Genomic DNA, 26,822 nt, shown 5'->3' on the forward strand with positions numbered 1-26,822 from the left:
TTTCAAAAGAATTTGAGTTCATTATCTCGCATCGTATACAGCCATATCCAAAACGGTTTTTCCAGCCAATGCTGGATTATAGTGGTACAATCAGAGAATACACCTTGCAAGAAGACTTAATTATTTCTGCTTAGTTTCATCTTTAACCCCCTATAAGAATTCGGTGGAGTTACCATGTCAGTGATATCTAATACACCACCATCCACCATGAACAGCTAACAGAGGGCATTCAGCTCAAGATAAAGCATGTCCCCTTTTACAGACAGCAAGCATTTGACGACTGACAAAAACTCTTTTTCATTCTCATTGCTTGAAAAGATTAACTGTTGCTCGAGGCAAGACGAGGCTTGCTGTACAACTTATCAATATAACGAATAAAAGAATAATCCCAAATGCCATAAGTTGACGACATCACTGTAATGACAGCTTTGATGAGGAGACAATAACTAGAGCTGCAATCATAACTACGGGCACAGGACATAAGCATACTCTTCTTGATTAGTGTGCTTGGATGTGGATATGCCAAAACCTGGCCCTCTTTTCCATGCTCAATAGCATTCCGTACAGAACTCGAGATCAGTGCCACCTCCTCAGGTTCATAAATATATTGATTTTCCCTTGGATAATTTTCCGTCTGGAGACAATAAATGCTTCTTAAACCGACCAAGGCCACTCAATACATTTCCCATACTCCACATTCTTGGGACAAAGAGATTGATCATCTTTGATTCAAGCCCTGAACTGGCAAACATGACTTTTCCCAAAGCTTGCAGTATCTCTCGTAGAAAAGATGGAGGGCAAGCTTCTTGGAAGGTTTGAGTACTCAGATTCTTTTCCCATGCTACTCAGCAAGTGCAAACTAGACAACAGGTATATAGCAAAGCAAAGAAATATAAGCTTGCTTTAAAAGCCATGCAAGGGTGCACTTTCAATCCAACTGCCATTGACTGGAGCAGCGGCTCCAAAGATTCAGTATGTAAAAAGAAGAATGCTTGAAAACTGCAGCACTGCATCTCAAAGGTTCAATCTTTGAAAAGAACCATTGTACTGAATCATAATACCACATTCAAAACAAAGAAAGTAATCTTTGTCGGCCACTCAAATCAACCATCCAACTCTTGGATCTGTACTTGCTGCCTGGAAGAAATTTTTCTCTTAGTGAAGACTCCCCATTTCAAGACTGCCTTCAGCTTGAACCACCCCATTAAAGCCCTCCGATGCAAATCCTCTCTTCCATCCCTGTAGCTGTGCGAAATGGGTACATCTGAAAGTGGAAATCTGACATCCCCCTGCAAAGCATAACTGGTTGAGAAGCCTATGGACTGATCACTTTTGTTGACATTGGGCATCAACTGCACTTCTTCGTTTCCCCAGAGTCCATAGCCTCTCCCTTCACTGTAGTCATCTGATACATCTGCAGCATGTTGGTTGAAATTTCCATCTTGCCCGCTATTAAAAAATTCCCTTGGTTGATACTGCCCATACCCAACGAACCCCAATGATTCAGGTGAATAAGCAACATTCAACAAAGATTGCTGGATACTAAGGCCAAGTGTAGATGACATCAGCTCGTTTTGGCTCACATAACCAGTACCAACTAGGAATGGTGGGGCAGCACTTTCCTGAAGATTTCTTGTCACTCTTTGTTCATGCAGCTGTTGAAACTGCTCAATCTGTTGTAGTTGTGCCATTTGCATTCTCTCATCATGTGTTGGGTAACCATATCCACCTGTATCACAAATATGCAAAACAGCCTTTAAATTCTTCCAACCAAAAGGCAACGACCTTAAGACAACAGGTTTCTGCCACCATTAACTTGGCTGATCAAGTCGTGTTACGCTAAAAGAGGGAAGTATGCATAGTGATGTAGGTCCAGATATTCTAGAGCCTCAACTAAGTGCATGATCCCATTAATGTGCCATACATTAGAAATGCCATCCAGCGCCGACAAGAACAATGTTCTATGAGCCAGGAAACATAATAAGAGGTGGGCTATTATTGCTCTCTGTAGAAAAAAAGTCTTATAATTTATTTCAATGACAAATGACAAATTTTCAAACTAGAAACTGAAGTGACAAGCTCTCCACATATGAAGAAGGGTTTCATAGGCTCAAACTAACCTGAAAAAAGGACGAGGACCAAGCTTGAGTTATACAAGGAGAGTAAACATAATCAACAATTTCAGCGAGGAAATCAGACCCACGAAGCTCTATGGGGGGGAGGTGTGATGGAGGCTCCACCGATTAATAGTTTTAACAAACCTTGGTTTTGGGTACTGAACAACTACATTTAGCCTCCATATATGTCAAAAACGTCAAAGCATGATGATATCACATCTAGAAAATAAAGTTTTAGAGAAAGAAGCAGAATAGGATGAAAGGCAAGGTCAAGAAATGTCCGACCAAGATAGAGGCAATCAACAGACAGCATAATCGCCAATGAAGAGGAGAACAAACAAGGTTTCAAAAACAAGAATATTTTTTATGGAAATATTAAGGCATGGCTACAGTTAGAGGTTGAGTTAGTTGTTCATTGAGGTGTTTCCCTTAACCACAGTTAGTGCCTGAGTTACTGGGTGAGTTAGCAGTTTGTAAGGTTTTTATCCCAAATTGGATTTCGACCAAGGGTGTTAGAATTTTATACCCTTGTACTTCATTTCAGCCTGTCCTTCTCAACACCACAGTTCAGCAAGTTGTTTATCCTCCACTAGTGTACACCTCACTTCCATAAGAGCGGGCTTCCCCTCGCTCCCCCGTTACATCCCCCGCCCTCGGGAAGCATTTATATCAGTGCTTTGTATGAGAAAATTCATGCATTTTTTACCAACCAGGGTCTTCAGAATAGTCCAACTGAGAGTACCCTATATTTAAGAAAGGCACAAAAGGTTTTCCTAATTATCGTCCCATATGTGGATGATATGCTTCTCACATGCACAAATGAAGAGAAAATTGCAGAATTTAAGAAGTAACTTGAAGCTTCATTTCAGATGTCTGATCTGGGTTTATTACACTACTATTTGGGCATTCAGTTTATGCTGACAGATGAAGGCATTGTGCTCAACAGTCTAAATATATTGAGGGAATGTTGCAAAGGTTTAATTTTCAGGACTCCAAGCCTATTGCAACCCCCATATAACCAGTTGAGGCTGTCCATGAATGATGCAGAGGAACCTTTTGATGTTGTTGTATGCAGTCAAGCCGTTGGATGCCTTATTTATCTCTGCAATATCCGTCCATTATGGCAGGTTGGTCAGGCTGTGACACAGGGTGGCTAATTGACCAAAGTCATCCAGTCCGTCGCTCAGGTCAGCCAGATCCAGGAAGGGGAGAAGACACTTATCCCTCTCCTACGTTTTGGGCATAAATATGTATCATTGGAATCGCCTCCCAGCAGCTACTGAAGAGCCTTAGAACAGATATGTGGCATGACACGTCCCCAGCACTCCTAAAACCTCTAATCTACAAGCAAACACAAGATCACACACAACATGAGGAAACTGAGCAGGCTGCTCACCACCCAACTATGACATCTACGGGATGTGATCTCGAATCAAGAGATGTCCCCTCCGAGCCACGAGCTGAGCTACTGGCACGATCTCCCAACCAGATCCTAACCAGCCTTGTGTCCCATACCACCAAGTGGCGTTGTGAAGCCTGTCATCTGCTGCCTTGGGCTACGCTATGATGCAGGCGCGCGTCCGCGACTCAATCCAGGATCAGACCTAGCACCTGGGAACGAAACTTGCTCCCATCGGCTCCCTGAGAACTGAACCTCTAGGCCCCTTATATAGACTCGGGCCCCAAGCGCCAAAAATAGCAAAGACTTCTAACTGGTTCGTACCCTTGCCACTCAACCCGAGAATCAAGCCTGCCTAGCTCTAAGCCTCCCCAAGCTACCTGAGCTAGTCTTGTGTACCTAGTACACGTCGGATACCAATCCGTGCACATGACATACTTCCCCTCCTCTAAGAACTCACTCCTGAGTTCACTAAAAAAACCCGGGAATGTCCTTTGGAGGTTTTGTAATGTCTCCCATGTTGTATCCTCCTCAACACGATCCTTCCACTTGATCTTGTATTCCGTGATAGTTCTATTACGAATCTGTCTTTCACGAAATTCAAGAATACACTCAGGTTCGTGTGGAATAAAAGTCAAATCTGTAACTTCTATTATTTCTTGAGGAGAAACAAGTTGATCATCCGCACCCAATACTTCTTTCAGTCTACTGACATGAAAGACTGGATGCACTTTAACATCAAGAGGCAATTCTAGTCGATATGCAACTGGGCCAATTCTTTTAATAACCTTGAAGGGACCACAGTATTTGGGATAACTTCGGAACTAAACCCGTACTTAGGCTCTTGGATTCCTTGGGAATTCTCAAATATATCATCGTTTCTTCATAGAACTCTCTAGGTGAACGATGTCTATTAGCATAAAATCTGTCCCGATCTTGGGCACTTCTAATAGACTCCTTGGCAAACTGCAGCATTTCCTGCATGTCTAGCAAGAAGGTCTTTGCAGCATCATTTTGGATTCCTTTTAACCCAACCATAACTGGTGACTTAGGTTGAAACCCGTACATAAGCATAAAAGGACTGTATCCAGTACTCGAATGCTTTGCACTGTTATAAGCAAATTCTATCATAGGTAGATAATCTTCCCATGAAGACTGTCTCTTAGAAACATATGCCCGAAGCATATCTTCAACCAATTGGTTGACCTTCTCTGTACTGCCTTCGGATTGTGCATGATTTGAGAAACTCATACTTGGAGTAGTTTCCAACTTCTCAAAAACAAGTGTCCAAAAGTTACTAGTAAACTTCGAGTCCCTGTCACTGACTATGTCAGAGGACAAACCATACAGCTTAAACAAGTGGTCCACAAACTCGTGAGCCAACTGAACAGCTGAAATAGTTGTTCTAGTAGGTAAGAATCTAGCCATTTTTGTTAGACGGTCGACTATGACCCAAATGGAGTCATGACCCTTGCGCGTTCGTGGCAAACCAGTAATAAAATCCATGGAAATACTTTTCCATTTATTACTTGGAATCTGCAATGGCTGTAATAAACCCGTGCTTCTAAGGCGTTCTGCCTTAGTAACCTGACAAACCCGGCAACCTACTACATAGTTTTCAATAAATGCACGCATCTTAGGCCAATAAAAGGTATGCTTCACAAGAGACAGAGTCCGATGTATACCCGGATGTTCAGCACTAGGAGCATCATGACACTCCCAGAGAATCTTGGATCGGATTTTCAGAAAATCTGGCACACAAATCTTTCCAAACCGAAACAGCAAGCCGTTCCTAATCATCCACTGACCTCCCGCGTCAGTTGCGCAAAGCCCTCTTAAGGATTGAAATAGGTTTGAGGATATTTCCGTAAATGTCATAGCATTTACAAACTTGACTCGACTTAACGCATCCGCCACACTATTCAATGAACCCTTGCGATAACGTATTTCAAAATCAAAATCTTGCATTAATTCTGCCCATCTAGCTTTCCGTCCCCTCAAGACAGACCCATCACACACATACTTGATTGACTGATGATCGGTCAATGCAAGAAACTTCGAACCATACAAGTAGTGTCTCCAAACCTTCAGGGCATACACTACTGCATAGAGTTCTTTTTCTAGTGTGGGCCAACGATATTGGGTGTCGTCTAGCTTCTTACTCTCAAAAGCTACAGGTCTGCCCTCTTGGAATAAAGTTGCCCTAATCGCAAAATCACTCGCATCAGCCTCTAAAACATAAGGCCGGGTAGGATCGGGTAATGCAACAGGTGCTTTCTTGATAGAAAACTTCCAGGTTTCAAAAGCCTTGTTCAATGCATCATTCCAAGAGATCGGTTGGGTAGACCTGCGTCCACGACCTTTCAATATGTTAGTCAGAGGTGCCGTGATGTGTGAATAATCACGCACAGACTTCCGTAGAAATACCGTAAATCCTAGGAAAGAACGAAGTTGTTTCACAGTCTGAGGGATAGGCTATTCTAAAACCTTCTAGATACGATCCAGATCAATGCTAATACCTTCAGAAGAAATCTTGAGTCCTAAATAAATGATCTCCTTCATAAAGAAGTCACATTTACTCATGCAGTCTTAGAATAACTAAGACAATCCGGAAGTGTCCCATGTGATCCTCTAGCGTTCGGCTATATATCAAGATGTCATCTAAGAACACTACAACGAATTTGCCCAGAAAATCTCGGAACAAATCGTTCATCATTTACTGGAAGGTGGCAGGAGCATTGGTCAAACCAAAAGGTAATACAAGAAACTCGTAGTGGCCATACCTAGTTCGGAATGGGGTTCTATCTATGTGTTTAGCATAGATACGGATTTGGTGATAACCTGTACGCAAATCAATCTTAGCGAAATACTTCGCTCCGGCCAAACGGTCTATTAGATCATTGGAACGAGGTAGAGGGTATCAATTCTTAATTATCACTTTATTCATTCGTTTATAATCTATACGCATTCTCCATGTGGAATCTTTCTTCTTTCTTAAGAGAACAGGTGCTCCCCAAGGTGATTTACTTGGGCGAATATAGCCCATATTCAAGTAATCCTGTAGCTATGAAGCTAACTCATCCTCCTCAAGCTGGCTCATTCTATAAGGTGGAACACTAATAGGTTGAGCCCCAGGTACTAAGTCTATGCGATGATCTACTGCTCGCTCTGGAGGTAAATCTTCCGACAATTGAGTAGTGAATACATCCATGAAATTATCTAACAGCATTCTCAATTCACGTTGTTCAAACACACTTAAATCATTTTTGTTATTAACAGAGACAACAAATGAAGAAAGCGGAACTCAATCCAGGATCAGACCTAGCACCTGGGAACGAAACTTGCTCCCGTCAGCTCCCTGAGAACTGAACGTCCGGGCCCCTTATATAGACTCGGGCCCCAAGCGCCAAAAATAGCGAAGACCTCTAACTGGTTTGTACCCTTGCCACTCAACCCGAGAATCAAGCCTGCCTAGCTCTTAGCCTCCCCAAGCTACTTGAGCTAGTCTTATGTACCTAGTACACGTCGGATACCAATCCGTGCACATGACATGGCAGGAGGAGGGAAACAGGACACACTGCCCTCAAATTGTCTTATCTACAGCCCTAAGGCTGATCAGAACCAGGACAAAACTAGCAGGCAGATCTGCTCTATTTTGTTCAGTTTTGAGTAGGAACTATTGCAAGTGTGCTCCGTGGGTTAAAGTACTTTGCTGCGAGTAGGGTTTGGCTCAGTAACAATGCCCATTGGTTCTCTATTACGGTAACTATGAACACACCAGAAGGAACATTGACAGCCATAACTTGCAGCCTCTTACTCTCTACAATCCTTTTGATTTGAATCCCATGCAAATTGGCAGCTACAATCCTTTTGATTTAAATCCCAAGCAAATTGGCAGCCACATTGGGGAGATTAAAAACATAGGAAGGTTTCACCCGAAATTTTGGGGTAAGTGGCACCTCTATTTGGAGCTATAGCAAGAGAGATCATATGTTTTAGCTCTGTTTGGTTTGTCCCATAGATTTTGCGAGTCTCTCAAGGATATTATCAAAACATTTCAAGAGTCCAAGGGATAGACATAGGCAACCTTGCTTGAACGTCTTCGCTTCAGGAAGGTGACTTAAATTCTGCCAGAGGATCCAGTGATCTATAGTGTGTTCAGAGGTCAAAGATCCCCAAACTTGAAGAGCAGTCTGCCAAACACCCTAAATCGTAAAAAAATCCTGAGGTATACAAGTCATTGTTTCAAACAAAATAGGAATCAGCTATCATAAAATCTTTTTACCGAGGTAGAGAAGTAACATTTATGAAGTCGCCGTACTCATACTTTGGCTGTATACGAACACACTACTCAAAGCTGGCCACTAGACTTGCAGACACCAAACATAAACTTTGCATGTGTGAAAAAATGAGAAAGCGAAAGAAATAGCGAAAACCTTATAGCAAAAGTAGAATAAAGACATTGATTTGAGCCATTCTTATTAATGAAGTTCAAGATGGCCTACCTCCCAAAAGAGAATTCCCAGCCCCATCTTTCAGCCTCGAAGTTTTCTTAGAACCAGATGGTGGTTGAAGAACTGCACCACCAGTTGAGTCTTTACTTTTCATGACCCCTTCAAACTCTTGATGCCCCACTGTGGCTGGAAGCTTGCAAACGCTACTCAAATCATTATACGCCTCCTGAACTAGCCTATCCATGTATACCTGTATGAAGGCATGAAAGACCAAGTTATTTCCTCCCTCTACTTCCCAACCTTGTTTTATAATCCTGAATGAAATTCATGGAAAAAACATATGAATAATTCCATAAAAATTTGACTCAATTTTTAATCACAACAGGAAAAGATATTCTTATTAGCAGACTCAATAGCCAACAAATCAAGCGAGCAATATGAGAAGAGAGCTATAAAGGGCACCATATTTCTTTCCTTCCCTTTTTTTTTCCAAGCTCTCCATTTGCTGAAAATCCTTTATGCTTCGTAGTTATACAATCCGAAAAAATGCAAGGTACTTTTGCCACTCTGTTTGGAAGAGAGTCAAGCTACTAGATTGCTTGACACAAGGGCTGTTGGAAAGGTCACCTCCCCATCTGTAAGCCCCCAAATGAGGAGAGTGTGGGGGAGGGAGACCTACGGCAGGATGTGCCCAAAGAGAGATTACCTGGATGTGTGGATCTAGGACAGATCTGGAGCATTCATGGTTGGCGGGGTGTCCCAGGTAAAAGGCGCGATGACATCAGCAATGTACGGAACAGTATGGCGCTGCATACGTGGCTGGAGAGAGCCTGGCAAAGGGCAGAACCAGCAGGGAGAACAGGCGCTGACATGGCAGGGGATGGGGCAGCACATGGCAGCCCATATGGAGGGCTGGTTGGGCTGGGCAAAGCCAGCCAACCAGGCCCTACCTAGGGCTGGCCAAGGGCTCAGCCCCTGCATAGAATCGTGGGCCAGCAAGCCCTGAAAAGAGAGCCCAGGAGGGCGATTTTGTGGGGCCAGTAAAGGGCCCTATTGGGACTGGTTGGGCTGAGCCAACCAGGTCGGTTGGACCAGCCAACCTGGTCTGTCCAGTCGGCCCAGATTGGGACAGACTGGTCAGGTTTCTCAGCAGGCCTTAGGGCCTATATAAGGAGAGGCTCTTGGCCTCATTCATCATCCAGCAAGTCAGCAAACATAGGAGCAGCAGGAGCAGCAGAAGCCTGATCTTTGGGCCTACATCCAGGAGGCAAAGCAGGGCCAGAGTTGCTGCAGACTGAGCTCACTTGGGGCTGAGCCTAGGCTGTCTTCTAGGGCAGCAAGGTGCTGAGATCATCATACCTTCTGGAGCAGCCATTCACAAGCAGGTTGGAGCAGTGGAACAGGGACCTGTGTGCTGCAGACAAAGCTTGCCAGGGGCTGCCCACCTAGGCTGATTCACAGGCAGTAAGGTGGAGAAGAACACACTGGACGGAAAGTCTACAGACGCTCGAGGTGGAGCACGCGGGCTCGAGTCTAGAGATAGCCGGCAGATAGGAGAAGGACCTTGTGGTTAGATCAGAGGACCACACCATTGGTGGGACTCTGGATCTATCTCTTTTGTATTGTGTCCATAGATTTGGACGGAAATATATGAGTTTTGGGTGTCTTCTATATTTGGCTGGTTTATTGTCTATTGATGAGTCTGCACCTCTATGTGACGCACATCAAGTAAAGAAGTTTGTGATTCCACACCGCCACAGCAAGCAGCCCTGATATTCTGACAATAGTTTTAGTTAAATTTTGTAGGCTTAGCAGCTTAGCATGAATCTAGCCCTTGTTAGAAATTACCCAACAGAGGGTATACACAGCGGAAGACTTATAGTAATGCCCAGGAGCTCACACAGTGTGCGTGTGGAAACCCCACAGCAGAATACATACAAAGGAATTTGGAAACTCTCTCCCCTCTCACTCACACAAATGCACAATGATGAAACTTCAATGCTCTAAATAAACAGCAGATACTACGGCCACAAGTGTGTTCAAGAATAAGCTACACACATTCAGAAAGTGCTGGGCTCACTACAGCTAGAAGGAAGGCTGACATTGTCAATTAGAGGCCTATTGGCTGAGCTTCTCTTCTCCTGTGTGCTTTTAGCTAGGGGTGAAATGAGAAGGCCACAAGGGCCCTCCAACAAATAGGGGAAGGAAGGCTGGACCCTCCAACAAATAGGCCGAATGACCAGGAAGAAGGACCAAACCCATCAGGCCAACCATGGTCTGAACAGGCCCGACTTGAAAGCCAACTCAGCCGACCAAAGGTCAGCCTAGATCTGAGGTCAGCTGACCCTAGAACAAACCTTAAACAGCCAGCATATTCCTAGATGAATCCAGGAACGTTCCCAAACTCATCCTCTAAAAACACAACATAGTGCAGTTTCAATCTCACGATAGTCACTCATAAAATTGAAAACCATAAACTCCATCACGCAGAGCAAGGACTAGCTACTATGACATCCCCACTGACGTCATCAGAGCTGCCCAACAGTGGGTGTAGACCATAGTATAAAAATATGCTCTCACACATACAAATCCACACACCCACACATACTTGACTATCCATTTATACAAAGTCTTCGTACTGAGTTTCTGTTGGCACTCCGGAGGCGAAGGGCAGACTCAGCCATGACAAAGGCTAGCACTAAAGGAGAAGGCTAGTCAAAAAGTAGTCCAAATCTCTTCATTCAAGCTACAACTGGTTGTGAAGTCTAAACAATTTCATTTTAGTCTCTCCCAAATGAGCATCGAAATCTAGCTGATAGGGCAACGCACCATGTAAGATAGATACCGCAATACCAACAGGCCGCAACTTGGACGAAAACTTCACAAGGTGAAATTTGCATGTCCACTAATATGGCAGAAGCATATACCTAGATGAATCCAGGAACATTCCCAAACTCATCCTCTAAAAACACAACATAGTGCAGTTTCAATCTCACGATAGTCACTCATAAGATTGAAAACCATAAACTCCATCGCGCATAGCAGGGACTGGCTACTATGACATCCCCACTGACGTCGTCAGTCCCAACAGTGGGTGTAGACCATAGTATAAAAATATGCTCTCACACATACAAATCCACACACCCACACATACTTGAGCATAGCAGGACCTATAAATGGCCCCTTCCCTGCTGGCCTGCAGCCATATGAACACGTAGACAGCCCCTTATATGGGCATACACATGCATTCTCTAATTCAGATCTACCCAGATCTTCTGCCCTTATGTCCTCATATGAGGCCTCACAAGTGACGCAGTGACCTCCAACATTGCGCAGCAAAATCTCTGCATCTACAGCCTCAAGGGTTGAAATACTTGTGCAGCAGCTGATGCAATAAAACTGAGGTTCTACTCCCCATTGCATGAACCCCGATATGATTTTGGGGGGAAATGCACGTATGGTTTTGTAATGGCACCATAATTGCAAGGAAAAAGCTTTAAACTAAAGGCCGTCTGCATTAGAAGTCAATATATCATAAAAGAGATAACAAGAGAAAAGAATAACTCATACACAACTCAAGAAGCTCGAGGACAAGAGGCAACATTCACGCTCACAGTAAAACTGATGTTTCACATCATTTACTGCAGTCACAAAATTCCAAAAGCAACCAAAATCTGTAAAAATGTGCAAAGCCCTAATTTTAAGTCACATAAGGCTCCCTAAGACATCTACTATAGAATGTAAGAAATTCTAGATTTACTATATTTAGAAATGTGCTAAGGAACAGAAAGGAGACTGAAATTGCAGAGAACAAGGAATAATTGTATTGCTTGAGTGTCTGTAGTGTAGCTGTCGTGTCATCCATACAATTGGGGCCTCTCTTATATAGAGAGTGAAGAGTCACACATGAAAAGGTGTGTACTCCAAAGTGTATGTGCATGAAGAGGTGTGTACCCCTTGTGAAGGGTGTGACCCTTGATGAGAGGGTACATTACAATAGGAGTGTCTCTTCAACAGAATGTCTCTTGTGAAGGGTTGTGCCTCATAGGAAGTGTCCCGTCGAAAGGGCATACCCTTCCGCAAGTGTCCATTCATCAAACCATCCATAAGTCTAGATATAGAGAAAGGAATACATCACAGATCGTGACATCCCCTCCCACTCAAAATAAGACCCTGGTGGAGATAATGAACTGATGTAGAAAATATCACGGTAAATTCTGAAAATACTGATGTAAAATGTCAGGGTACTGCTGTAAGTCTTCATCAGATTGCCAAGTAGCATCGGAGTCGTCCAGATCTCACCAAAGAACAAGGAATTCCGTGATAAGTCGATGTCGAGTCTCTCGCTGTCGATGGTCCAGAATACGCTCAGGAATAAGGAGAACATAATCGTCTTCGATTTCTGGGACATAATCACCTGCAGGAGGAACTGTTTCATCGCCTGGAATGTACGTCTTTAGCCAAGAAATATGAAATGTCGGATGGATTTTACCCCATGATGGTGGTAATTCCAATTTGTAACTTAAAGGTAAATTTTTCTTGACAATCGGGAAAGGTCGATAGTATCTTGGTCGCAACTTAGGAAACACAGACTTAACCGTCTTATAGCGATGTGGGGCTACAAATAATAGCACCATGTCACCAGTGTCAAATTCCAAGTGACGTCTATGTTTGTTGGCAGACCGTTGATACCGCTCTTGCGCTTTCCGCATATGATCCCTGACTTGGAGTAGAATGTCTTGCATTTCTTGAACCAGTTGATCAGCTAGGGCCACTCGATGTTGAAGTACAAAATTCATTGGTACAATCGGAGTGTGTCCATAAGCTGCTTGAAATGGAGTCATGCTGATGGCACTATGGAAAGAGTTATTATAAGCAAACTCAAGGAGTGGCAGATACTCTTCCCAAGCGCTAGGCGTGACTGAATATAATGTCGAAGCATTTCTTCCAAAACTTAGTTGACTCTTTCAGTCTGGCCATCTGATTCTGGGTGATAGGCTGAACTGAACAGTAGAGTTGTACCCAAAGATTCGAACAATGAAATCCAAAAGTGACTGGTAAACTTAGGATCTCTGTCGGATATGATATTCTTGGGTAATCCATGGTGTCGGAAGATGTGTTGTATGAAGAGTTTGGCGATGTCAGGAGCCTGTGCACTGCTTTTGCAAGCAACAAAGTATGCCATTTTGGACAATCGATCAACAATTACCATAATCTGAGTGTTACCTCTGGAGGATCGTGGTAGTGTAGCCTATAAGTCTTGTTGATGCCTGGATGGGCAGCATAAGGAACTACATGATGCTCTTTTAACAAAAGACGTCGAACATCCTTGTCATGTGGTACACAGACGCGATCTTGATAATACAAAAGGTCGCCCGTATAAGAATAGGATGAGAATCTTTTGTTCGGAAGTCGAAGGTTGATCTTTTCAAAGAACTTGTACTGCTGTGCCAAAGTCTTTATCATTGAAATACTTCCCTTTGAATGAATTCGGAACATCCACAGATAATGTAGAGATTACCATAGCTAATGCTAGAGTTAACCTGCTGAGAGCATCTGCAACTACATTGCGTAGTCTTGGAATGTACTCAATGGTCATGTGAAAGTTGGCCAGAAACTCAACCCAACGTGCTTGTCGAGCGTTCATGACTGACTGAGTAAAGTTATACTTTAAAGAGTGATGGTCTGTCTTAACCACCGAGTCGGCTCCCATGAGATAATGTTTCCAAGAGCGACAAGCATGTACAACGGCAAGAAACTCCTTATCATAAACCGGGTATCGGGTTTGGATATCAGAATGTTTATGGCTGTCAAAAGCAATAACTCTGCCTTCTTGCATCAAGACTGCTCCTGTAGCGATATCGGAAACGTCGATCATGACCTCAAATGGAAGGTTTGGGTCAGCAATAGCCATAACTGGTGTGGTAGTGAGTGCTTGCTTGAGTTGTTGGAAACTATACTCTATTTCGGGAAGCCACTAAAAACCTATGTGCTTTTCAATAATTCGGACATAGGAGCTGCGATTTCGAAAAACTGATAGACTTTTGTATGGTAAAAGTTTGCCAATCCGAGAAAAGAGCGGACATCATGAACATTCTTAGGAGTAGGCCAGTTTCGGATTACCTCGACCTTCTTGGGATCCACAGAAATGCCTTGAGCTGAAATAACATGTCCCAAATATTCGAGTTGGGTCTTGAAGAACTCACTCTTCTCAATGTTGATGTAGAGAGAATTTGCGCAGAGAACTTCAAAAACTTAGTGAAGATGCTGTTTGTGCTCATATAGGGATCTACTGAAAACGAGGATGTCATCGAGATAAACGATGACGAGCTTATCGAGGAAAGGCCTGAAGATGTCGTTCATTAGCGTCATGAATGTGATCGGGGCATTGTTTAACCCAAAAGGCATGACCAAACATTCATAGTGTCCATACTTTGTTCGAAAAGCTGTCTTGTACTCATCGCCTTCTCGTATGCGAATTTGATGATGACCTGAACGAAGATCAATCTTTGAGAATTGTGTTGCGTGTAGAAGTTGATCGAAGAGGTCATCGATGCGAGGCAATGGATACTTGTTTTTTATAGTAAGCTTGTTGAGGGCTCGTTAGTCGATGCAGAGGCGCATTGACTTATTCTTTTTTTCGACAAGTAGTTCAAGAGATCCGAAAGGGCTGCGACTGGGCCCAATGTGACCTCTGTCGAGTAGTTCGGTCACCTGTCTTTGGATTTCTTCATTTTGAGTGTAAGAAACCCGATAAGGAGGTTTCGACGGTGGATTACTGCCGGGAATAAGTTCGATTGGGTGATCCACTGGTCGTCGAGGTGGTAACTGCTTGGGCAATTCCTGTGAAAAAAAATCCAAGTAGGGCTGGAAAAAAGGTTGGTTGAGGTATTCAGAAGGATCCTTTGTTGGTGTCCCCTCTACTACCATAACCCACAGAAGTGAAGTCTTTACTTGACGTTTACGAACCCACTTCTTTACTTGTAGGGCAGAGGCAATTGGGATTGAAGGAGAGTCCCTAGAACCAGTTAGCTCAATAAGTTTTCCCTGATGGACAAACTAGATAGTATGGCTGCGAAAACTGATTAATGGATCATAGTCGTAGAGCCACTGTTGTCCAAGTATGACATCGTACCGAGAAAGAGGCATGATGTCGAAGTTCAACTTGTCCGTATAATGTTGAATGCGAAAAGACAAGTTTTTGATCCTGGTGTTGCACAAGAAGGTAGTTCCATTTGCAAGTTCAATCTGATAGTCCATGAGACTAGGACTGGTGGTCAACCGAAGTTTGTCGACCATAGAACTAACTAGGAAGTTATGAGAGCAGCCACTGTCGATGAGGATAGTGACCGTTATTCCACGAATCGATCCTTGAATACAAAGTACTTGAGTAGCCAAGGAAGGTTCGAGGTTGTTAGCAAGGCTCAGGTGGATGGTATTTGCCATTCGAACAACTTTACCTTTCTTGTCTTGTGCTGGGGTAGCATCTTCTGTTTAGGAAGTGCTAGGTTCCATATTGGAATTTTGCTTTGGTCGCTTGGGACAATCGAACCATCTATGGTCGCCTGTACAAATGGTACAAAGTCCTTTTGAGCTGGAGTTGTTCTTCTTGTCAGTGGCCGCACCTTTATGTTGGGGATGACGGTGATGACTTTGTGAAGAAGAAGAGGCGCGATCCTTGGAGGAGTGCTTCTATTGGAATCCAACATATGATTTCTGAGACTTATGGGGATCTTGAGATTGTCGTTGACCTTGACTACCCGAGTTTTTTCTAAACCGGGATTATCTTAAGGGCGAGCACCTTTGACCATAGTAGAGTTCTGTGTTCGATTAGCACTCTGCTTCCCTGTGTTTTGGAAATCTGTAATGCGCTCTGCGTAAGCAATAGCGCCAGCTGTGGTGGTGATGTTTGCTTTAAAGACATCAAAGTGTAACGAGGGATTTAGGCCTGAGATGAAAGCATGAAGGCGATCATCATCAGTTAACCCATCAATCTCCAGCACCAATGTGGTGAACTGAGAGATGTAGGAAGACAAGGAGCATGTTTACTCCAACTGTCGGAGTTTTGAACATGCTTGGAAGTCCGCATTGGCAGGTATGAACTGCTTACGGAGCACATGTTCAAAACGTTCCCAGGTTAACACAGTTTTGCCGTCCTTTAAGCGTCTTTGCCACCATAGGAAAGCTGTATCCTTGAAGGAGGCTGCCAAGGCAATCTTTTTGCCTTCCGTGAGGTCAACAGTATCAAAGTACATGCGCAATTTTGCGAGCCATTGGTCAACTGTTTGGCGATTTCGTTGACCAGTGTAGGCTTCCGGAAGTTTAATGTCAAGTCTTTTAGTTTTGGAAGCTTGGAGTAAACGGTAGAGGGCACGAAGTTCAGTGTTTTCTACCTCTGGTGGTAATGAGTCCACATAGTCGTCTGGTTGCGTCATGTCATCCTCTGTATGTGTGGTACTGCGAGAATCTTGGAGTTGTTGGACTTTCTGGACCAAGTCGGAGATGCTGTCCTAAAGCTGGGAAATTTGAAGTTGCAGTAGTGCTTCGCCTTGTAAGTTGACTTCAGGGGTCTTTTTTGGACTTGAGTCGCTTATCTCCGAAGAGGTTGCACGCGAGCGTTGCGACATGTCTGAGGTCCCTGTGAGAAGAACACGAACCTGCGCTCTAGTTTGTACCATTCCTGGAAGAAGATTCGGGCTGCTCCCTGAGGTTGCTCATGTTGGAGGGGGCAGGAGAAGCAGGATGGAACCAGCCGTGGAAATTTGGTAAAGGAGGTCCTTTCTGAGGTAACACTCGTGATGCCGAAATGGGTGTTACTGCTCGTGAGAGTACAGGGGTAGGTTGCAGAGTCCACAGATCTGAGAAGGGATAAGGAGCTGCTGTCGGAAGTGGAGGATATCCAAGAGAAGGAGTGCCTTCAGAGTGTAAATACTGTCTTGGGGAAGGTACCACCTGTATAGTAGGATATCTGGGAGCTGAAGGAGGTGGAGAGTACCCTGGAGATGCTGAAGCTGAGGGGTAAAAGTCTCTCCAAAGATGGACAGCAAACTCGTAAGGAATATCGGATTCTGGGTATCTACGTGTCTCGTGGAACATAGCCTGGACTGTGCTAAGGAAGTAATGAACTGAGGTGCCTCATGCAAAAGATATAGGATGTGTTCCAAGTCACTGTAGGGGCACGTGACACAGAAGACCCACGATGTAAAAGCTCCGAAATGGGCTGGTTGTGCAATCTGAACACAATATTGTGTGGTAGATGATGCCTGAGGTGTCCTTGAAGGGACGGGTGAATTACCAGGGGTTTCCATGCTTTAAGGAAGCGGCTTTCATTTGCTGTAATTTGATAATAAGCGTCAAATGACAATATGAAAGAGAATCCTTAGAAGTAGAATGGAAAGAATCCACCTGTCATAGATTTAATCTGCCAATTAGTTGCGTAGAAAAGGCCTGCAGATCACTGTCCGGAGGTCCATGTTGCTGTCCTTGCAAATCCGTGAACCAGAAATAGGTGCCTGGTAGACTTTCGAGGCAGATAGGGGCATTGGCAGAGGCTGGGTGCAGAAAAGGCAGATTTCGTGGAGCCAATCACGTTTTTCCTGCATTGAATTCAGAGGCAAGTACCGGTGGGGTGCGAGGAGCAGATCTGGGCTTGGCTGGTCAAGATTGGAAGGCAGCAACAGGGCGTTTTCCACAGGCTAAGATGGCGAGATAAGCCATCAGGATTCAGCGGGTCTGAATCGCGATAGAGGGCAGAACAGCTGCTGGTCAAAAGCAGGTATGGTGGCAAAAAAGGGGGCAGCCTGCTTGCTTGTGGCGAAATAGGCTGCGGGCTTCCAAGGCTGAATCACGGCAGCAAGGGCGGTGATCCAGCGCTGAGAGACTAGCAGGCACCCAGGGCAGCGAACCGGCTGATGGGGGGGCTGCGTATGGCGTGGAAAAGGAGGCGAGCCTGCGTGACGAAAATCTGTACGGGCGTCAATCGTGGATCGTCATTTTGAGTGTGGCTGCCTAGGTTGGGTGGTTGCCAAAAATTAAAGTGTGGGTTTAATTAAACCTTGGGTAGTCTAGGGTAAGACCTAAGGTATGGGGCTGGGTTTTCCTTTTTAGCCCCTCTAGGTACCCTTTTTATAAGGTGCTTGGTGCCAAAAGGTGTGCCTATTCTAAGGGTGTGACCCTTGGAATAGGTGTACCTTTTCATGAAGGGGTGTGACCCTGTTTTCAAAAGGGGTGTCCCCACATGAAGAGGTGTCCTTTTTTCCACGATGGGGTGTGTCCCTTGGGTGAGGAGTCAAAACTCTTTATCAAAAGGTGTGTCCGATGGTGGAAAAGGTGCGTCCCTTGGTTTTAGGACAGCCCAAGCACATGAAAAGACACGATTTTTGTCGTGTCCATTCACATCAACTCGTGATGTGTGGGAGATGGAGAGGCCATTGATGACTTTAGGCACTTTAGGCAGGGTTGGCGCTAAAAATTTTTACGCTCATTCTCTCCATCTCTTCCATGCACAATGTGCACGCGCACGGTGGACAGTACAAGCCTCTTCCTTGCCTTGCAGAAGTGCCCTACATCGTGTCAGTGTGGACAGCATCAAGGTCTCGGTATTGGTTGGCATTGCCTCTCAGGTCTTTGGGTCTGCAATACGTGTGCACAGTGTACTCTTCAAAAGCATGTTTCCTCGCTCTCTCAAAGAGACTTTGTATCTTTCAGTTCTCCAAGTATAAAGCAAATTCTCCCCTGATTGGGGGAGGGGATAATGCAACAAGTTCAACTGGCAACCCATCGAAGGATGAACTGCTCTTTGGGTGTGACTGTCTGGATGTATCAAAGATCATATCCTTGGTCTTACCAACAGTGACCTTCAAATCATGTGTCTCACAAAATGTATGGACTGTGTCCAGACGTCCCTAGACACCTTAGCGGATCAGGAAATAAGACCACATCGTTTGAATATATATATAGAGAGAGAGAGAGAGCAAGTTTATTAAAGTCTTCAGATGACCAATGGATCTATAAGACGGAGAGAGAGCTTTTACAATAAGCTAAAAGGGTGGAGCTACTAATCACCCATGCTAAATGCAAGTACCACATCGGCGACAACATCATCATCATATCAAGTCTTAAATCTCGTTAAATACATCAGATATGTGAGTGGAGGTCCCAAAAAGGTGTGGGATATCATGATGGTCAAAGATATAGCGTTGACGGCTATGTATGGATGTGGTATGTCATGGTCTCCTGGTGATGGCTTTGCATTTGACAAGGGCCATGGTAATCCTTGTCAGTTGTGCTCCTGTCTTGAACATAGATGGGATGTCACCAAGCATGATCTATGTGTCCATCCTCTGACAGGTTTGTCGTGTCATTGGCTCTGGATCTCTACCTCACAGACCATCTGCGGTCTGTGTGATCTAGCTGCAAGAATTCCATAATCATACTCTAAGATGGTATACCTTTGTAAGACTAGAATATATCCAATCATACAAATTTAGATTTTTTGTTGTCTACACAGAAAATAAAACAAAAAACGAAAGAGAAGAAAAAAGAGGTAACCAAAACTTTTTGAAAAACACAAGGAAGACATACTTAGCAAGCAAAGCAACACTTCATGTCGTCATCAGTGCCCAAGCATAAGGAGCTATATTGGGTTTCTAAAGACCCGCGGAGTCTCTTGGGCAAACCCACTACTTACTAAACTACATCAAATAAACAAAAGAGAAAGAAAACAAGAAAAAAGAAGAAAGGAAGAAGATGAGTCTAATTGTGAGCCCTTCCCCTATCTCGGCAATCTGAGTAAGTGCTTTCTGTGCCTAACTACCTCATGGACGAACGTGACCAAGCATCCCCGATCTAGATAGAAGAGGAATAGAGAGAGGGATCCGAAACCATCTCTGAAGAGACAATGATAGCAACTAGGAATCTCATAGTCTACACAACACCTGAAGGCAACGTGCTCCTCTAACTCGATCTCCTGTCAATTACTCATGCTTATTGACCGGACCAAGGATTCGAAGAAGAAAGCCTTGGCCTGAGGGTCATGAAAGTGTGAATGAAAGCATTGTCTCTCCAACCAAGCTAATGAAGTATATCCTCTGCTTAAAAAGGCATGCATTACCTCCTAAGTATGTGTATTCTCAAACGCAATAGGTCGTCTATCATCCTGCTTCAACATGTATCCACTTGCTTGGTACTATTTCTTTTTGTTTTTCAATAGTATGCTTATTAAGAAATGAAATGTTTTCACTGTTCAGTTACAGACAATGGGGACTAAGTCTAGCATTTGAGGGTGGACCCCCTTGCTTGGGGTTATGGGCATTAGTGACCCACAAGAGTAATGGCCTCTCTTTGAGAGGGACATCTGGAAACCACACCCCACCTGAGTACCCAAACATGGGACCAATCAAATGCACAGATTGCATACCGACCTAGGAACCATTCAAGAGAATGTTCCTTGAGCTTTGGGTGTGGGCCTGGCAGCATGCCAACAGTAATGGAGATACAAGATAAGACGACAAACAAATGAGCTCAGTATGGCTCAATTATGACCTTAGAGTACGTCAATAGATAGTCTAAGCTGTTAGGAACCCGTGGGTGCGATCAGAATTGAATTCTGGCAACTTTGAAATTTTTGGGTTTTTGGGAGTGACACGTGGCAGACTGCCACATGGAATCTGAGCTGGCAGGTCAGTCCACCTGTCGCACACATGTGGCAGCATGCATGGCAAGTGGCAGGGCATGCAGGCCAAGTGTCTGGCCCCAAATCTGGTAGATTTGGGGCAGGGGCAGGTTGTGGGCTGTCCTCTTTGGGACTGCAGCCCACCAAAAATCTGGGACAAGTGTCCACCTTCCACTCTAGACCTGGGGGGGGGGGGGGGGGGGGGGGGCTGAGCCTATAAAAGAAGGCCTCTGCCCTTCATTCCTCACATGAAAAATTCGTCACTTTTCTTCTCCCTCCTTTTGGATGATGCACCAGAACCTCTCCAGCTCCTTGGGTGCAGCCAGCTTCTCCCTAGGCCATTCTCTCACCTCAGCAGCACTTTCTCTCTCTAAAAGCACATTCTCTCTCTACAGTTCCAGCCCCTCCTCTCCAGAAATCTGCCCCCTCTCAGCTCTTCTGGAACAGCAGCAGCATCCTCTCTCCTTCTCCTAGCCTGGAGCAGCCACAGCCCCTTTCTCTCTCCTGCTGCAGTCTTTCTCTCTCTACTGCAAAATTTCTCTCTCTACTGTTCCAGCCCATTCCCCTTGCAGAAATCTGCCTTTCTGTGCACCTCTGGAACAGCAGCAACTCCTCTCTTACATCCCCTCCCTTGGGATCAGCATTGGCACTCTCTCTCTACAGCTCACTCCATAAAAGCTCTCTCTCTCTAGCCTACAGGCTGTTTTTCTAAGCTGTTCTCATTCCAGCCCCATTTCCACACTCTCCTCATCCAAGGTAGCTTCACAGGCATCAAGGACTTCATCTACAAAAAGGGTCAAGTCACGAAGGGAGCCTGTATTGTCAAGTTTATCTCGTTTACAGCACTATTTCATGTTGTTTCTACTATCTTTCTAGAAACTAGTGCTTGTCTCTAATGTTGGATGTAAGTGGTGATTGTTGCAGGCTTCTTCCTTGTGGATTGGGCAAGCCAAGAGTTGAAACCTGAGCTTGGAGTCCTCCTTTTTTGTTGTCTACCTTGCACATATGCTCTTGAGTCTTGTATCTAGGTCCTAGGTTTTCATTGAGTTCATCAATTTGGAAGGTGCATTGCACCTTGGTCTTGTATCTCCATTTTCAAGAATAAAGTGAGCCTGGATAAGGGGGGGGGGGCCGTCTTGGCCCCTCAATCATATTGCAATTTCCAATGATGTCACTTTGTGTTTAAGCTGTATAAGTCTTAATTCCAGCTTAATTGCAAACTCTTAAGTTCAAGTATATGTGTTTGGCAACTCGCAATCATTTCATTCAAACGCCTCTGCAAAATCCGTTGTCTGAATTGATAGAAAGCACCGAGTAGTTTACACCGTCAAGGATCAACTCTAGCCTATCTTGCTATATCCCAATGATGCAATATTGATCTCACATACATGAGAGGGACCACATATGCATTTGATAGCTTTGCAAGCATCTTTAATGCTGACCATATACCTTGTCCATCAGCTAGCCCCACCATAATAGTACGATTAGTTACCAGCATCCATAGGGTCTCCTTCCTTGTGAATGGGCGTGGTAGTGTTGGTGGTCCAAGCTATATGAAAGCCTTATACAAGGCTTCATTGAATAGGTTAGCCAAGAATGGTGCAAGTACCCCCAATCATGGGTCAAGAGCTCTGCTCAAAGACCTTCATGATCCTTGGTTTTGCCATTTTTCATGTCTTTCTTTAGGAATGAGATGGTTGTAGTGTGGAGCTACCAGGAGTGGGGACCCAGGATATCATGAATGTCTGTAGCTGATTGCGAAATAATGAGGTTCTAAAGGGGGCACTTTCCTTCTAACATCTTCCTCCAAAATTATTTGAAGTTGCTACTAAAAAATAGTTTACAGGAAATTGCAGGCCATAAGGGCGCTTTTATTTTCTATATCTAGAATTCACAAATAACTATTAACCTGAACTGCAAGAAACAGATAGACATACAAAGAAGACCTTGATAGAAACCACCTGCTCTGTCTCTGTCAGTGAGCTTGAAGGTACATATGACCCACTTCTGACAATTCCCAACGGCTGATATATTGTGTTCAGAATGACCCCGATGCTATGGCTGTCGTCTGGATAGTATACGCACTGTGTCTCATTCAGGATGCAAGTCTTTGCATGCTCAATTATGCTGTCCCACGTTTTGGTGGACATGGTATTTCCAAATATCTGCATGGACAGCAAAATCTTACTCGGGTACCACGCAAATCTAAACAAGAAACACCAACCAGAAGCTTTTTTCCTACCTACTTGGATGAAAACTGTAAAGGTTGGCTCCCACCATGCAGTTCTTAAAGGCATTCGACAGAAACGTGAAATGTAGATAAAGCCACTGACCTCACGCAGCTTTAAAGGCCCAGTTGAATACATTATTAAAAAGTCCTTTACAGTTGAGATTTTGTTTTCACAGAGTCTCTTATGATAGGCACCATCTTTGCCTATCTTCTCCAATCGCCAAACATCATCACTCAAAGAAGGTGGATAATGCTTCTTGTATACTGTATATAAAATGAAGAGAAATAAGGTGCTACTCAGAGAACATAAAATCTACACATATATACTTCAACATCCACTGAAACAAATGCTAGAATAGAAAAGAAGCGCCCAGAGAACATTCTGCAAATGATTAGAGCCTGGAAGATACAGAGGGGAGGGAAGCATGTCCTTATGCACTCTTTTCCCATCATTTTCCCCCCTCCTCCTTCCTTCATTCCTATGCACCCTAACTATTTTGGCCAATTCATAAGAAATGAATTGCAAATAAATCTTATTGCTTAGCCATGGTACCAATAAGAATCATAAAAACAGCGAATACGCACTACCTACTCCCACTATGAATGGGAACACTATTTCCACTCCATTGGAAGACAAACACAGGATGAGATAGAATGTCTTACATTCTCCACGATGGTCTTTAACGTTAAATGCCTCTGTTTTCGCCTCACGCACACGCAATCCCTTGAGGTATCCAGGTGATATCTTCACCCCAAGCCTAAACTTTCTGCTCCTAATCCAGCTGGAGTTGTCTGTAAAAACAAGTTCCCCAAGAATGCCCACACCCTCCTTCAAAACTATTGCAAGCTCTCCTTGAAGAAGTGGGGGCTTGCCCTCTCTCTCTTTCACCTCATGGTTCTGAAATTCCTCTGAGCCCCAGTCTTCATCATCATCGTTGGCAAAATCCCCCTCAAGCACAACTATGTCAACTTTTGCTGATGCCTCATCACCTACAGTAACTAATTGCCCTGTTGCTGCATCCTGCAGAACAACCCGTATTGCGGTTCCTTGGTCTCCTTCCACCTTACTACCCGTGAAAAGAGGCAGTGCCAGCTTGTTCACGAACTGAAGTCGTAAAGTCTTTGAATCTCCACTCTGGAGATGCTTTGGCGGAAGCCTATCTCAAGGCAACAAAATGTAAATATTACCAACCATGACAGAACGACGATAATGGAGGGGTAAAAAAACAAACTGCAGGAAATTTTCCTGTACTCCAACAGCACACTTGAAGATCAGGAAACTGAATGCAGGATGCAACCTAAGAATGCCAATTCACAAAGTGACAGTTCTGTGATCAAAAGGTCCAACCTGAGCCCATGCATAGGAGGAAGATATTTAGCTATTGCACGCTCCACTTCCTCACTTACCTGTTCCATCAAGGCAGAAGTCAGCAGGGCACAATGCCCCATAAACAAACTCCCTCAACAGTCTGGCAAAAGCATGAGGCGCAATCTACATAAACTAGGCCAAAATCTTGCCCACAAAACATTCAAACATGACACATTGTCACATTCAAAATGAAGACATCCTTTGTCCCCAACCGGGCTCCCCAAAACCATATCCCTCAAGAACACAGTCAACAAAATGCACTTGACAATCCTACATATAAGCCAAGAGAATCAAAGATGCACCATAAAAAAGGACAGTCCCACAAGAGGATATGATGCCTCATCAGTTGAAGATAAACTTTCTAAGTCGAAAAATGATTCAGAAGAGACCCGTATATCTTGGAAAGACTCAACATGATGTGCAAGAGTCCATAGGCACCTGGCTATAGCTAAGACTTATGAAAATAATGAAAACACAACGGGTGTGTCTCACAATTTCAAAGTTCACCAACGAAGAGGACACAAACACCTACTTTTAGGTCAAACTTATGCAGAAAAAAGAAACAAGGTGCATCTAACCGATCCAGAATTCACAACCCAGTTGTGAAGCAACAATTACAATGAGGGCCACCACACGATAAGACTTGAACCCTCGAGTTCTTTGGAACACCACAACCTTGACCGTTCTTCAGCAACAGAGGAGAAAAAAATGGGTGAGAATGCGGGCAATCGAGAGACAGACAGACAGACAGACAGACAGGCACGCACACACAAACATCAGATTGTAAAGGTGTGTGCTATTTTCACCTTGATCTAGTTACTAGAACTCCACATATACGCAGCACTGTGATCAATCAACTTTCATTCCAAATCTTAAATCAACCTTAAACCAGACAGTAGCGTACCACTCTGCGAACAAGAGGTTCCAAGACTACTAAGAACTTCTGCAAGTTGTTGTTCTTCATAGCTTCCATAACGACACTGTCACAAGAACCAAAACCACAATTCAGTGAAATTTAAATTTTCAGCAACAAAAAAATCGCGATTGTCTTGACAAGATAACGATCAAAGCACCTTTGAAGATTGCTTTTCTGCCTTTTCTCTTCGGATACATTCTCATTCGATTCGTCGCCTTCTAACGGACGCTTGTGCGTCATGTGTATCTACTTCAATTCGTGTCGAGCACTGCCACTGCCAAGCCAACCGAGGATACCAGCAAACGCGGCAGCGCGGTGTCTCAGACGTACGAGGTCTGTAGATCCAAGTCAATCGTCCTGTAGCATCGCTCGTTTATAAGACAAAATGTTGACTTTTAAACTAACAGCAGGGATTTGCAAGCTTAAGAAAGCCATGGACTGACCCGGCTTTGTGTGGTTGAAGCAGATGAGATTAATGCAGGCTGCAAAATGTTTGCTTTTGATATGCAGATTCGCTTGCCTGGCTCTTGCTTCTCTTAGAATCCGCTTGCCTCTTGCGCCTGTTCCTGTTATTCGGTGCTGATGCTTCGACTATTTGCTACTCATCCTCCTTTCGATTCGTCTTGCTCCCTTTCGCCGTTCTCCTTTTGATTCCTCTCTCGCTGCTCTTGATTTCGCTCCTGCACTTGCTGCAGCTTCTGTTCCTGTGCCTCCTGTCGATGTTAAAATTCTCTGACGCTCCTGATCTTGCTTTGCCCGTGCGATTGCTGTTGCTGCTCGAGCTCTTCGAATCCGCTTGTTTTTGCTCCTGCTGCGCGTGCAATCGCTTCGTGTGCCGAAATTACTCTTGAAGCGGCCAGAATTCCTTTGCTCCTGCTGATTCCTCTTCTTGCTGCCTGAAATTCCTGGGAGGAGTGAAGAGGCAAAACGAAGGAGACGACCAGCTCGCTATGGCGGAAAATGCCAGTTCGGGTTTTTTTAAATTTATATTCAATATATTCCGTTTCTGGAACCTTCATCGACGGCTGCGATGAGATCACAGGATCCATCGACGGCTGAGAAGTTTCCGCAGCATAAAACTTTAAATTCCGATATTGCATGCTGATGACCTGGATGGCGCCAGGCGCACGTGGCAGCTATGACGTGGCAGACGTACTGTCCACACTTCCTGCTACGGACGCGGTTTCTGACGTCCGCAGCCGCGTCTGACCCGACACGTGGCCTTTTTCTATTGGGAGACTTTGCCACGCGTTTTCCTTTGAATTTTCCGTCCCGTAACCCACTTCACGTTAAATCCTGGTTTAGACGATTCGAATCTTAACGAAAAACGAACCTTATCCTAGTTTAACATCACATTGCACAACTCATTTCTCTAAAGGGAATCAGACCTTCCCAAACACAAAGGAAGTATATTCGAAAGCCCCTCCTAACTAGAATGCTTCGCCACCTACTAAGTGTATGGACTAGCTGCTAACTATATGGGCTATTGTAAGTAGCTAATAATAGGTCAGTTGATCTAACAGCTTCAAAAGTGCCACATGGCTTTGTAGGATGTTAGAGTTTCATAAAACGCTCTAGCGTTGGCCAAGTAACAAGGGAGACCGCAAGACCTTCATCTTCTCTCTCCCCTCGCATGTCTTCTCTCACTACATCCCGCATCATGT

At 44.3% G+C, this 26,822-nt stretch overlaps 1 protein-coding gene across 1 annotated transcript; it reads right to left on the reverse strand.

Moving 5' to 3' along the window:
• Nucleotides 1-26,099, reverse strand: LOC147897903 (calmodulin-binding protein 60 D-like). Its single transcript, XM_087380213.1, has 9 exons — nucleotides 25,602-26,099; nucleotides 25,316-25,515; nucleotides 25,147-25,222; nucleotides 24,222-24,280; nucleotides 23,537-24,030; nucleotides 22,977-23,137; nucleotides 22,605-22,808; nucleotides 8,022-8,220; nucleotides 1-1,729 (listed from the first exon to the last, which is right to left on the reverse strand). Exons 2-9 carry the CDS (start codon nucleotides 25,396-25,398, stop codon nucleotides 1,104-1,106), a joined length of 1,902 nt encoding a protein of 633 aa, XP_087236339.1. The 5' UTR covers nucleotides 25,399-25,515; nucleotides 25,602-26,099; the 3' UTR covers nucleotides 1-1,103.
• Nucleotides 26,100-26,822: the final 723 nt, after the last annotated feature.

This window comes from Dipteris shenzhenensis, chromosome 10, assembly GCF_047967505.1.
Source record: "Dipteris shenzhenensis isolate YYH24624 ecotype China chromosome 10, Dip_SZ_1.0, whole genome shotgun sequence".
Lineage (NCBI taxonomy): Eukaryota > Viridiplantae > Streptophyta > Polypodiopsida > Gleicheniales > Dipteridaceae > Dipteris > Dipteris shenzhenensis.